General features: G+C 41.1%; 1 protein-coding gene across 9 annotated transcripts in view; it reads left to right on the top strand.

Annotated features, from left to right (window-relative positions):
- Positions 1-14,294, top strand: part of ADCY2 (adenylate cyclase 2) — a 413,092-nt gene that overhangs the window by 313,124 nt on the left and 85,674 nt on the right. For all 9 annotated transcript variants that reach the window (XM_045038986.1, XM_023239655.2, XM_023239653.2 and 6 more), the window contains one exon: positions 1,171-1,268. In XM_045038986.1, coding sequence (XP_044894921.1) covers positions 1,171-1,268 — 98 coding nt within the window. The remainder of the gene's footprint in view (positions 1-1,170; positions 1,269-14,294) is intronic.

Below are 14,294 nucleotides of genomic sequence, written 5' to 3'. Positions count from 1 at the left end.
TTGTGAGGCAGTAGAGCCTGGTGGTTGGGACCCTGGGTTTGAGTGTCTGTCCCAATTTTTGCCATGTGCTGTGTCTCCCCGAGGATGTTAACTAGTCAGAGGGCGCCTGGGTGGTTCAGTCAGTTAAGTGGCCGACTTCGGCTCAGATCATGATCTCACAGTTCGTGGGTTCGAGCCCCGCGTTGGGCTCTGTGCTGACAGCTTGGAGCCTGGAGCCTGCTTCCGATTCTGTGTCTCCCTCTCCCTCTGCCCCTCCCCAGCTCGCACTCTGTCTCTTGTCTCTCTCAAAACTAAAATAAAAAACGTTAAAAAAATTAAAAAAAAAAAAAAAGAATGTTAACCAGCCATTCTGGTCTGAAGTTCTTCACCCAAAAATAGGGACAATAATAGTTCCTTCCTTAGGCGGTGGTAAGGATTAAATGAGTTGGTGCGTGTAACGCATTTAGAGTGCCGGTCACGCCATCGTCAGGGCTATAGGTGACAGAGATCGCTACCACCATTATGAGTGCAGTGCTGGCTGGCTTTTCTCTGCATAACTCAAGCAGGGGGTCCCAGGCGGACAGCCACCCTGGTCAGTGTATGGTCCTGGATGCTACAGAAAGCCATGTGAACCCAGTCATTGCAGAAGAAGATTCCATCAGCCAGGTGCACACAAGCAAACGGAATGGGCATAGAGCTAGAACAAAACCCACCAGCCTTCTCTGTCTTGCAGAGTTCCTCACTGGCCCTGAGTAGCATTGAGATAAATAATAAACATAAAGCACTAAAGTAAATCAAATGAGCAAAGTGCATGTCCGCAGTACGCTTCAAAAGTAAAATATGTGGATAGTCGCCTGCTTTCCCCCATAGCTGTGGACAAGGGGACCCGGGCACCTGCACGCTCACAGTGATGCCACCAGTTCCCTCACTGGTCCCTGTGGTCAGGTGCTGCCTTTCCTTGCTGCTCAGTTTTTCTCATAAAAATCCTGGTTTTGGGGGGAGAAACGCTCTCACAGCCCAGCTGGAGGGAGGAAGCACTCATTGCCAGCGATGAACGGCTGTGTCCCTGGCTTGTTTCTCGGCACATCGTAACTTAGGGGTCTGATGAAAACAGGTACAGGGAGGCTGCTGGCTGATTGGTTCAGCCCCTCCCAGAGAATGTCACTCATGGTTTCCTTCTTGTCCCCTCAGTACCGAGCCACCGCACTGCCAGCGTTCAAGTATTACGTGACCTGCGCGTGTCTCATATTGTTCTGCATTTTTATCGTGCAGATTCTGGTATTACCCAAGTAAGTACATGTGGTTCTCCCCTGGGACTCTCACTGGGTGCACCTTTCTACCGGAGCTACTTATGCGAAAGGATAAGAGAGGATGCAGATTTCCAAACAGAGGGAACATGGGGAGGGGGCAGTGAAGCTAAGTGGCTCCCACGTGTCATGCTTAGTTACAATAATACTGGATTTTCAAAATGGATGTATTGATTCACTATTTATAGGGATTTAAAAAAATAAATTTAACCTTCTTACTTTGATTTCCATATTAGTCTGGTGCCCAGTGTAAGAAACGTAGCCCAAGAAACTTTACCCAGAAAGAGATAAATGTCTAGATGTTGTTTCTAATAAATAAATACCGTCGTTATGTATTAAAAGGACAACACCCACTCTGAGCACACTTGACATACCTGTCCGTTCTGATTCTACCTTTTTCTTCCTGAAGTCCACCCTCTGCCACCCTTTCAGCTTGTTATAGGGTCCCTGTCCAGCTCACCCCTCCCAGGAGACACCTGGGGACAGAGGGGAGAAACTGAGCAAGCCAGATTTCGCACTTTGGGGTGGCCTTCTGGTCCCATCTGTTGGTGAAAATCCAGTCACCTGGGATTGCTACGTTGCCTTTCTCTTGCACCTTCTTACTGAGTGCAACACGAGTCAACCAACTGTCTCTGAAGTGATGGGTTCGTTCTCATTCTATGGTCTAAGAGAAACGAAGAAAACAAAACTCTTGTCCGTTTGTCAATAATTTGGGATGTAGAAACTTTCAAGACAAATCTTCTACTGCTTATCGCAATTTTGTAAAAGCCAAAGCAACCATTTTCAACCTAGTCTGATCTAGTTGCATGTTTGCATTCAACTTCAGCAGCATTTGGGGGCAACTTGACTTGCCGAGACTGAAGTGCATTTTGTCTCATGAGGGTGTTGCGGAAACTAGGGAGAAATGATCTGCCTTTCCCCTCTGTACCCCAGAGGACGTTCTTCCGGGCCCGAAGCCAATATGAAGGCATTTATGGAAGTAATAACAAGTCACAGTATAACACACATGCACGTTCCAAGCTGTCTGCCTCCTTTTAGAAGAGGTTCCTAGTGACTTTCCCTCCCTCCCCAACCCCCCATAAATTAGCGTTGAAATACAAGGGCCAAATGAGCTCTTCTACTGGGCTTACAGAATCTTCCGTGAAAGTTCCCCAAGCCAACACATCCATTTCCCATTCTGAAAAAGTAACAAATTAAGCTGCTTCTGAGCTCCAGGCCTGTGCCGCTTGGGAGAGAAAACGGAGCCTGCACACCCAAAGCTTACTGACTCATAGAGCCGAAGGGCATTAAAAAAGTATATAGGTGAAACAAATATTACCAAGGGAAGTGGGCTCTTATTTTTACTACTAAGTAGAAAAATTCTTTCATTTTTCTACATCTTCCTATTGGATGAGTACTTTTTATATTTTCTATATCATAATTAAGACAGGGTTTATCACTCACTGGAAGGAATTAGGAGAAAGGAAAGTGACTAGGACGTTTTTTCTTTTTCAACCATCCGTTTTCGTACTATGCAAAGTAATTCTTTTTCATAGTATACATTTGGGGTTTTTTCTTTATTTTTATTCAAGAATAACTAACATACGGTGTTCTATGAGTTTCAGGTGCACAACATAATGATTCAACAACTCTGTAATTACTCAGTGCCCCTCACGCTAGGTGTACTCAATCCCCTTCCCCCATTTCGCCCATCCCCCACTTTCCCCTGGACAGCCGCCAGTTTGTCCTTTGTATTTAAGTCTATTTTTTTGGTCTCTTTTTTTTTTTTTTGTTAGTTTGTTTTGTCTTTTAAATTCTACATAGGAGTAAAATCATATGGTATTTGTTTTTCTGTGACTGACTTATTTTACTTAGCCTCTAGCTCCATCCGTGTTGTGACAAACGGCAAGATTTTTTTATGCATGAATAACACTCCATTGTATATGTATCACATCTTTCTCCCTTCATCTACCGACGGACACTTGGGCGGCTTCTGTATCTTGGCTATTGTAGACAATGCTGCAGTAAACACAGGGCTGTGTACATCTTTTCAAATTAATCTGGTTTGTTTTCTTTGAGAAAAAGCAACCCCAGAGCCCTGTTGGGAAGGCAAACTGGTGCAGCCACTCTGGCAAACAGTATGCAGGTTCCTCAAACAATTAAAAATAGATCTACCCTATGACCCAGCAATCCACTACTGGGACACTTTAAAAGATGATGCCAAAGAAGCCAGAAACTTCCAGGGACCAAGGAAAATAACTTGTGGGATTGCACTTTTCAGAGAGCATCAGGGAGATGTCTTCCGTCTCTGCGTTTCTTTTCTTACCTCTCTTCTGTTGTGCTGTATCTTTAAGAGGATCCGCGGAAGTTCGTTGTCTCGGGCATCATCACCAATTATTAGTGGGTTTCTCTTGAGCAACAAGTTGGATTTTGAGCCGGAACATTTTGAAATCTGTGCTGGTTTGCACTTCCCTCTTTGTGTTGGCAGTTGGAGAGCTCAGGGTAGGTCCGCGGGCTCCACTGAGGGAGAGTGGAGACTGGAACTTTCTGTGCTTGTTTCGTATCACATTTATATTATATTATGTTTCTGTTGTATTATAATGCCCTCTTATTTTCATGCTAGTGTCCTCATGTTTCTTTCTTTTTTCTTTTTAAATGATTCTTCTTGTGAAGTATTTCAAAGATTCAGAAAAGTACAGAGCGTAAAACAGTAAACACGCATGTGCACGTGATCCAGGTGGTGCAAATTTGATCCTATGATATGTTTACTGTAGATAAGTTTCTGTGATCTTGAAGCCGTTATTGTTTGGGTATACTTCCTGTGAACAGCATCGATTTTTATTTTGGTTTTTATTTATTCGATCTGATATTTTTTCGGTATTAATGTGATTTGATTCCACTTGTGTTTGATTTTATTGCTGGTGTATGTGGACTCACTTCTGCCATCTTACATTTCAATTACCTTGCCTTTCTTGGTGTACTTCCCCACTTCCTAACTTCTAAAGGATTGATTCAGTTTTCTTTGTTCTGTTCTTTTCCTTTACTAGTTAATCTCTCTCTCTCTCTTGTGCACATGTGTCCTCTCTCTCTTCTCTCTCTCTGTCTATATATATACACACACACATCCATACACACACACATAGTTATATACAGCATACATATCTAAAATGTATGTACTTACATAACCACATATGTATATAACTGTATGTATGTAATATACAGTTTTCATTCAATATATTCTGAAGTTAATCATTGTATCTTCTACATAATTATTTCTTAGAGATTTTGTTCCAGATAATTATAGTCAGTATTGATTTAGATTTGCTCTTGTCCTTTACCAGCTTATTTCTTCATCAATTTTTTTTTTAGTTTATTTACTTACTTTGAGAGAGAAAGAGAGAGAGAGCATAAGCAGGGAGGGGCAAAGAAAGAGAGAGAGAGAGAATCCCAAGCGGGCTCTGCACTATCAGAACAGAAATTGAGGCAGAGCTGGATTTCACAAACTGTGAGATCATGACCTGAGCTGAAATCAAGAGTCAGATGCTTAAGCAACTGAGCCACCCAGGTGCCCCATCAATGCCTTTTTTTAATTAAAGCATAATTAACATACTGTCATATTAGCTTCAGGTGTACAATATAATCATTCAAAAATTATACACATTTGTCAGTGCTTATCTGGTGTGCTCTTTTTTTTTTAATGCTTATTTGAGAGGGAGAGAGAGAGCACGAATGGGTTAGGGGCAGAAAGGGAGGGAGGCACAGAATCCAAAGCAGGCTCCGGGCTCTGAGCTGTCAGCACAGAGCCTGACACAGGGCTCAAACTCACAAACTGCAAGATCATAACCTGAGCTGAAGTCAAATGCTTAACCAACTGAGCCACCCAGGTGCCCCCTTTCCTGGTATACTCTTAAATCCCTTTATTTATTTCACCATCTTTTAAAAAGTTATTTCTTCAAGTTTCTCTTCTTGCTGATATATATCATTTATTACTTCTTTTATTAAGGTCTGTGGGTAGCATTAGCACCTACTTTTTTTTTCTTTATATTAAAATATTTTTACCTACCTTTTTCACATTTCCTCTTCAATAGTAGTTTAACTGGGTATAAAATTCTAAGTTAACTCATTTTCCCTTACTATTATGATGATGATATCACATCAATTTCAGCAGCTGTTGTTGCTAATGAAATGTTTTCTGTCAATCCCATTATATTCCTTTTTAGATAATTTGTCTTTACTCCATGTGTGCTTCCCAGCCCCCTGCAAACTTCACTATATTATTTCCCAGTGTATATTTGTTCTTATTTACCTGAGTGACTAGGTGTGATTTTTCAATCTCAACATTCATATTTCTACTTAGTTCTTGGAAGTTCTAACATTATCACCTTATGTATTCTTCTATCCTTACTTTTTTCCTCCTGAAATCTTATTAATTGTATATTGTGTTATTCATTATGTTTACTGGGTCTTAGAATTTTTCCTCCAAGTTTACACTTCTTTATTTCATTGTGCTGCAGTCATTCTGGTGATTTCCTCATCCACATCGCGTGTATAATTTCAATGATTATTTTATATCTAAGAAGTCTATTTGTTCTTTTTAAAATCTGAATTTCTTTATAATTCTGTATTTTACCTAAGGATTCCTTTTTTTTTCTTTTCCTTTATTAGTATCATAAATATATTGCATGAAAATAGCACTTCCTTCATTCTGTTATGGTGGTGTATAAATGCATGAATTCTGCTGTGTGATCTATCTTTTGACTCATAGTGACATGCCTCCTTAGATTGTATGTAATTTTAACTGTGAGCTCACCAGCATCCAGGGTTTGGGTCCATGGTGATCTCATACTCTGAGTTGCAAAGGCATTATTATGATATGTTTTTCAGTCTCCAGAAGCTGTCTCTGGGGTTCACTAGTTCAAGTCAAAGCATTTTGTTAAAGTAAGTTCAAGGTCCAAGTCCCTTCACTACACAAGGGGTTAGTGCATTTGACTAACCCCTTAGCATGGATCTCATTTTAGGATGACTTTGTTTCGACTCATCACCCTAGTTAGTCAACTTCCCTGAAAATTATCAGCCTGGTGGGCATAGTTTTTGTTTCCTATTTCTTGGTAGGATAGCACTTCATGGCTTCTGACTTTATTCAAGAACTCAGTTCCAATTTCCCTTCAATAAAATGCCTGAGAGATCCCTACTTTGTGTAGCATAGACATTAAATCTCACACTCCAAGGCACGTATAAGCCCCTGGTTCCTCCTGGGCTGTTTTTCATCAATACCCCTACACACTCTGCTTTTAAATACTCTTTGTGTATTTAGTATTTTCTCTTCCTTGATAATGAGTTTATCTATCTAAAAATAATAATTTTGTTATACTTTATGAAGAATTTTCATTGGAATAATGATGCTTCTCACTTCTAATATGACCTCATTTATTTATTAATGCACTGACCTCTTATTTTTTCTGTTTTATTTTGGGGAAACTACCTCATATTTTTTGAAAAAAGGACAAAAATGACTAATGAATGAAGGAATGAATGAGTGCATGAGTAATTAACAGTAGAGGAATTTGTGACCTTGAAGGGATCAGTAAGGGGGAAGATTTGGCCTAAAAGAGGGCCTTGCCTTATGTCATCCCTCTTTGGCACGTAATCTTGAATCTGGCTCTAGTCTCAGAATTTAAATAGTTGTAATTAAATTATTAATTGGCTTCTCTTTTTTAGGCTGAGTCTCTCATTTCTGTCTGCCGTATATAATAACTTTATCAGAAATGTAAGCTGCTTTCAAAGACCAAAAATGATCAAGCCTGAATTGTTTTTGCAATTTTTAGTAGTTTCATTAATCTTATCTTCCAAACTAAATACATTAAACCAGGCATAGGCAATTGTTACAATAAGAATGATTTTTTTTCCTAATAAAGGTTAGTTAAATATCAGTGTGTTTCATTAGCCCAAGTTAAATTAAGAATAGTGGTATTTTACTTAAGCAAAATTAGTAGCAAAATTATAAACTTAAATATGAGATCTATTATTTCTATTGAGATTCTTTGATAATTATTCCATGACTCATTTCAGTAATCAGTGCTCATTAATTCTTTAATACTCATTTCAAAAGAGTCACTTTCATTTTGGTTTTATCTCCAAGAGGGAAAAGAAAAATTGGAGGAAGTTTAATGGTAGAATCATTCACGTCCATTGAAAGTAGATTTGATTTTCAGGCGCCTGGGTGGCTCAGTTGGTTGAGCATCCAGCTCTTGATTTTGGCTCAGGTCCTGATCCCAAGATCACGAGATTGAGCCCTTTGTCACACTTCACACTGAGTGTGGTGCCTGCTTGGGATCCTCTCTCTCTCCCTCTCTCCCCCCCTGCTCACATACTCTCTCAAAAAAAAGTGAACTTTTTCTTTGGTGGGCTCAAATATTGGATACTATGACACCAAACTCCTCCCCATGAGTGGGTATGAATCTTAGAGGAATGAAAGGAAGGAGGAGAAGGGGGGGATGCACAGAGAAGGAAGAAGGAGGGAAGGAAGGAAGGAAGAAAAAATGGAAGTAAGGAAGAAAGAAAGGAAGGAAGGGAGGGAGGAAGGAAGAGGAAAGAGGGGAAGGGGAGGGAGATAATTCTCATGGTCCAAGATAAATGAACCCTACGGCTTTTACGGAGATGAACGATACCCAGCTGCGGGTTCAGGTCATCTGAAAGTAAGAAAATACCCACAGTGAGTAGCTTGAATGTGAGTTAGCAGTTTAATTTCTTCCCCATTAATAAAAGGCCAGAGGCAGTATGGTGCTCTGTCCTTTGGGTTCTTTGGGGGGCCTGGATCCCTCCAGCACACATCCCTACTTTCATTAGACTTTGTTCCTCATCTTCATTCTCTAAGATGGCAACACACATTCTGAGCAACCTGATGGAGGAACAGACTCAGAAGCAGAGGGCAGAAAACACTCATTACTGCCCTCTCTTGAGGAAACTTCCCAGCAGCTACCTCATGACCCTTTGGTTTATAACCCAAGGCAGATCTTAATCACGTGCTCAAACCTGGCTCCAAGGGAAGCTAGAATTTGTAGCCTTCAGTGTATACAACAGAGGGCCTGTCTAAAAATTGTTACCATCGTGAAAAAAATGGAATTCATGAAAACCTCTGTTCTCTCCAGGAATGAAAACAGATTTGTGTTGCAGTTAGCTGAATGCCACTGGTATGGTAAGAAACGAGCGATAACAATAAAAGTGGAACCGAGCGTGTTTTCACTCAATAAAACAGGCCATGTACCTTTACTTCATACCTATTCTGAGCATTTGTTATAGAAATAGAAATTCACAACAGAAGCACACACGCAGCCGAACATTTGTGGAATCATTCAGCAGGAGATTTTGAGCTGTCGCATACCAAGCACAGTGAGAGATGATAGGAAAGCATCAGGAGCCCCCGAAATGCCTCTTCTCTCATATAACTTACATTTTATTAGGACATGTGACAATAACGTAATAAACAAATACACATACAATACTTCAGTGGTGATATGCTTTTAAGAAAAATAAGACACAGTAGAACACTACGGAGCAGTGGAAGGTGATATTTCCATTTCTTTTTATGTTTTTATTTTATTTTTGAGAGAGAGAGTGCCAGCAGGGGCCGGACAGAGAAAGAGAGAGAGAGAGACACAGAATCTGAAGCAGGCTCCAGGCCCTGAGCTGTTGGCACAGAGCCTGACATGGGGCTCGAACTCACGAACCGTGAGATCATGGCCTGAGTTGAAGTTGGACACTTAACTGACTGAGCCACCCAGGCATCCTGGAAGGTGGTATTTCAGATGAGGGTGATCAGGGAAAGCATCATTGATTAAATAACATTAAAGCAGAGGCCCGAGTGAATTGAAATGGGAATTATGTGGATATCTGGCAGAATGTTCTAGATGATAGGAGCCACGGTGTGTTCAAGGAGGAGAGTGAGCCAGGTGAGCACTGTGGAGGATGGGGTCAGAGGAGCAGTGTGAAGACAGGTGTTGGCTCTCACAGGCTACTGGGAGAACATTAGGTATAATGCGCCAGGAAGCCCTGGAAGGTTCTCAGCCGAGGATGTGATCTGGCTACATTTAGAAGCATTGTTTTTGCTGCGCTGCAGGGGAGGGGGGCTGGAAGTAGGAAGCCCAGTTAAGATGATGGTTGGTACTGGAGTAGCAGTGCAGGTGGTAAAAAGTGGTCAAATTCTGGAGCATCTCATGAAGAGTGATGGAGACAAGTCTTGCCATTGGATGAGATGTGGAGAATAAGAGAAAGCGGAGTTCTGTGAGATTTTCATTTTGGTGTTGGTTTTGGTTTTTGGCCTGAGCAATTGGGAAAATGGGGTTGCCATTTACAGGGAGGAAACATCCTGGGGAAGGAGCAGGTCAGGGAGAGACGTGAATCAAGGGCTCAGTTCTGGGCATCAAAGACATGTGTGTGCATCTTAGACAAGTGATGGAGCTTCACGGAGGGAGGGAATGTACGAGTCCTGGAGGGTTCACGGAGGAGCTAGGGTTGAAGTCATAATTCGGAAAACCCAGCACATACGTAATATTGAAATCCCTTGATTAGGATGGGCTCACGTAAGAAATGAGTGTAGAAAGAGAAGACGGACCTTCTGGGGAATAGTATGTCTTAAACTTCAAATCTTCACCCCTTCTTGTCGCTGTGATGTAGAAGTTTTTGCTCTGCCAAAAACAACGCCTCCTCCCGTTTCCCACATCATAGGACTTGAAGTGGCCAGAACATCTCAAAGTTGCTGCCAAGTCCTATCATCAGAGAAAGGCTACTGTGATCTGTAATGGTGATGAATATTTCAGTGTCTTTTCTCCTTTTCGTTTTTTTTTTTTTTTTACCAAATTCCCTTCATTTTGAAGTTCTGTCACCTATCACTTAAAAGAGAGAGAGATAAAGGGATGTGTATTACTTCATGCTAACTTATAGTTAGAAGAAAAGCCTTCTTTCCTGAGTTCTTACTCTCCTCACTGAACCCCACGTAACAGGTGCAAACAGGGCACTGATGGGAGAATCCACATCGTTTTTGCGGGGAGGAATGAGGGCAACAAGGGAGGAGGGACATGAAAGTCATCCCATTGAATGGAATTCGAGGTGAAGATACCATTATTTACTTATAGAAATAGTTTACAATTCATATAACTTTTAGATATTGGGGGACATATATATATTCCTGCTGGATTTTTCCTGTCTGCAAATGTGTTTCCTCATCCGTGTCACAACCACCTGTGAGCAATACACTGACTAGAAAAAAAAAACAGAAAGGAAAAAGGACCTTGTCTCAAATCAGCCTTTTCCATATATGGTCACAATACACTTGATTAAAGTGCCAAAGTCAAGAATTATCACTAAAAAAGCATAGTTCTTTTTGCCTTGTGACAGGGAAGAGTCAAGTTTGCTTTTCAGGGAGCATATAAATCATGTATGCTTGTGCATTAAAGAGAAACAGCTAAGCGAAATTAGTCAGAGAAAGACAAATATCATCTGACTTCACTCATATGAGGACTTTAAGATACAAAACAGATGAACACAAGGGAAGGGAAGCAAAAATAATGTAAAAACAGGGAGGGATGGGGCGCCTGGGTGGCGCAGTCGGTTAAGCGTCCGACTTCAGCCAGGTCACGATCTCGCGGTCCGTGAGTTCGAGCCCCGCGTCGGGCTCTGGGCTGATGACTCAGAGCCTGGAGCCTGCTTCCGATTCTGTGTCTCCCTCTCTCTCTGCCCCTCCCCCGTTCATGCTCTGTCTCTCTCTGTCCCAAAAATAAATTTAAAAAAAGTTGAAAAAAAAATTTTAAAAACAGGGAGGGAGACAAAACATAAGAGGCTCTTAAATATGGAGGACAAACTGAGGGTTCCTGGAGGGGTTGTGGGAGGGGGGAGAGGCTGAATGGGTAACAGGCCTTAAGGAATCAACTCCTGAAATCATAGTTGCATTGTGTGCTAACTAACTTCGATGCAAATTAAAAAAAATAAATTAAATAAAAATTTTTTAAAAAAGAAATCATCAAAAAAAGAATAAATCAGTCATTCAAAGTAAAAAAAAAAAAGAAACAGCTTTGCAACTAGAATGTTAAAGTTGATTATGTGACACAAACATCTTGGTATGTTTAATGAGTTTGAACATGGTTTTGAAAGAGTGGGCAGGATAAATGATTATAATTAAGAGCTTTTGGCCAGCCATTACTTTGTCTCATGGGATCTCTTGTTCCCTGGGATGACAGGTGCTTCCATCTGAACACAAATGCCAGTGTGCTATGAACTTGAACACTGGACAGCCACAGGTTTGAGCCACTCTGAGTCTGAATCTCGGGCTGTGACATCATGTTCTCTGTACCAGACCATATCATCTACAAATTCAGATAACCTCTTCCTTTCCAATGTGATGCCTTTTATTTCATTTTCTTGCCTAACTTCCCTGACTGGAAGCCTCAGGGTAATTTCAATAGAAGTAGTCATAGCACAGATATATTCCTGTTCATGATCTTAGGAGGAAAACATTCAGTAATTCACCATTAAGTATGATGTTATCTGTGGGTTTTTCACAGTTGCCTTAATCAAGATAAAGGAAATCCCCTTTTAATGTTAGTTTGTTGAGAGTTTTTATAATAAAAGGGTTTCAGATTTTGTCTAATGTTTTTCTATAGCTACTGAGACGATCGTGTGGGTTTCTTTTCCTTTATTAATGTAGTGTATTATATTGATTGATTTTCAGATATTACACCGACCTTGCATTACTCAGGTAAATCCCACTTGGTCGTGTTATAGAATCCTTTTTTATATGTGACTAGATTCAGTTTGCCAATATTTTGCCAATGTTCTTGTATCTATACTGCTAAGAGATACCAGTCTGAGTTTTGTTTCCTTGTGATATAGCTTTCTCTGATATTGGTACCAAGGTGATACTGACCTGATAGAATCAGAACATGTTCCATCCTTTTAACTTTCTGGAAGAGTTTGTGGAAAAAATAGTAAAAACCCTTCTATACGTGTTTTGTAGAAATCACCAGTGAAGCCATCTGGACATGCACTTTTCTTTGCAAGTAAATTTTGGTTTGGGTTTTGTTCTAATTACTGATTCCATCTCTTTACTTCGATGGGCCTATTCAGAATTTCTGTTTTCTTCTTGAGTCATGGTTGGTAGTTCATGTCATAATGTACTCTTAAGAATGCTCATTCCTGCTTTAATGATCTGTCATTCATTTCACCAATGCAAAAACAGAGAATTGATAGTGTTAGCACGACTCTTTTCCTTTATCAGCAGCCCGCTGTCTGTGGGAATTCTGACATTTGAGAAAGAGCAAAGTAGTGGTCATCAGATGCATCCAGAAAAAAAATGCCACCAGCTCTTCTTTGAGGTTCTTCACTGTACCAGGTAGGGGACTATAAAACGCGAGAGTCCATTTCAATGCCCCTGTGGTTCCTTCAGGCTCACGTTACTATGTCTGTTTGAATGTCCAGACTCTCTATCACCTGTCTTCATAGTAAAATAATTACTCCTAAAACCAAAATTGAAATGCATCGAAAAAACAAGAGCCTCGAAAAGTCATGGTAGTGTAGCAATCTTTTATTTCAACTCTGATTCACAAGTAGGTTAACCCATAACAGTCACTGGCTCTGTTGAGATATGTGTTGACTAGAGGCCAGTACAATCCATAATAACTTATCCATTCCTGAGGAAATTCAGATACGCCATAACCAATGGAAAAATGTAAATATTTCTCCATACTTCTAGTAAAAACTGAACAATGGGGAGTTTTTTCCCCCCAAAGGAAAAAGGAAGAAATTTGGAAAAGTAACTGACTCCAGTCCTTCCTGTGTTTCCATTTAACCACTAATGAGGTAGTACCCAGAAAAAAGGTTAGTTAATGGCTTTGAGTCCACTGAAGAACAGAAATTGCCTAAGGTGTTTCCACGAGGTAATTTAATAAAGTGAAACCCTTACAGAATGAGAGAAGGGCTGAGAAACCAAACAGGAGAGGGTATAACAGCGACGAGGAAGCTGCCATCATTGGGTTTGGAAGGACACAGGAGGAGGTGGCTTGCCAGAAACGCAGGCTCCCGGACCTTCCTGAGGGGCTAGAACCACACCAGGCCTTCGTGGGACCAGGGCGGGATGGGCTGTCTGCCAGGGACCCGAGACCTCCTGGGAGGCAGGAGTTGCGGGCTGTTGAGAAAATGGTTGCTAAATAGAGAGTAAGAAAGGGAAAACCCCAGGCTTCTTGCTTCCCCCAGCAGCCTCCAGGCTCCGTCAGTACTTCCCGTTGGCCAAACCTAGTTAGAAACAGTTGGCAGAGAATCTGGGGAATGGAATTTTGAGGAGATGGAACGGAAAGGCATTAGAAGACCAATAGGAAATTGCCAGTATACTTAGTGACAAATTGCCCCAAGTTGATTGAAATACGTTAACGTCCAAAGGCAAGAGCTTTGGCCAACGGCAACCAGAATACATAGAAAGCAAGCCACAGGTGATACACTAAGGTCAAACTGCTAAAGCCAAAGAAAAAAGGTGGGGGGGGGGGACTACCTTCAATACAGCCAGAGGAAAAAGACATTGCAGCTAGAGATGGGTGAGGGGAATGATGACCGACTCCTGATTAGAACCACTGGTATAAATATGGCCAGTGCTGAATCCAGTATTCAGTGAAGCTATTCTTTCTTTAAAAAATGAGATGAAATAAAGACATTTTGCAAGTGAAAGAAAGCTAAAGGAGTTCAGCAGCAAACCTACAGTGTAAGAAATGCTAACAAAAGTTCTTTGGGCTGACCTGAAATGATGCCAGGAGCAAACTTGAATCTGCAGGATGAGACGCACGGCATTCGACGTGCTTAAACATGTGAGAGAGTATCAAAGACTATATGCCGATATTCGGTGAATTTTTCTAAAAGACAACTAACTGGTTATTCAATACAGCGGGGAGAGAGAGGGAATCTCAAGCAGGCTCCATACTGTCACTGCAGAGCTCGATGTGGGGCTTGAACCCATGAACTATGAGATCACAACCTGAGCTGAAGTCCAAT

Source organism: Felis catus, chromosome A1 (genome assembly GCF_018350175.1).
Source record: "Felis catus isolate Fca126 chromosome A1, F.catus_Fca126_mat1.0, whole genome shotgun sequence".
Classification (NCBI taxonomy): Eukaryota; Metazoa; Chordata; class Mammalia; order Carnivora; family Felidae; genus Felis; species Felis catus.
This window is presented reverse-complemented; position numbering and strand designations above follow the sequence as displayed.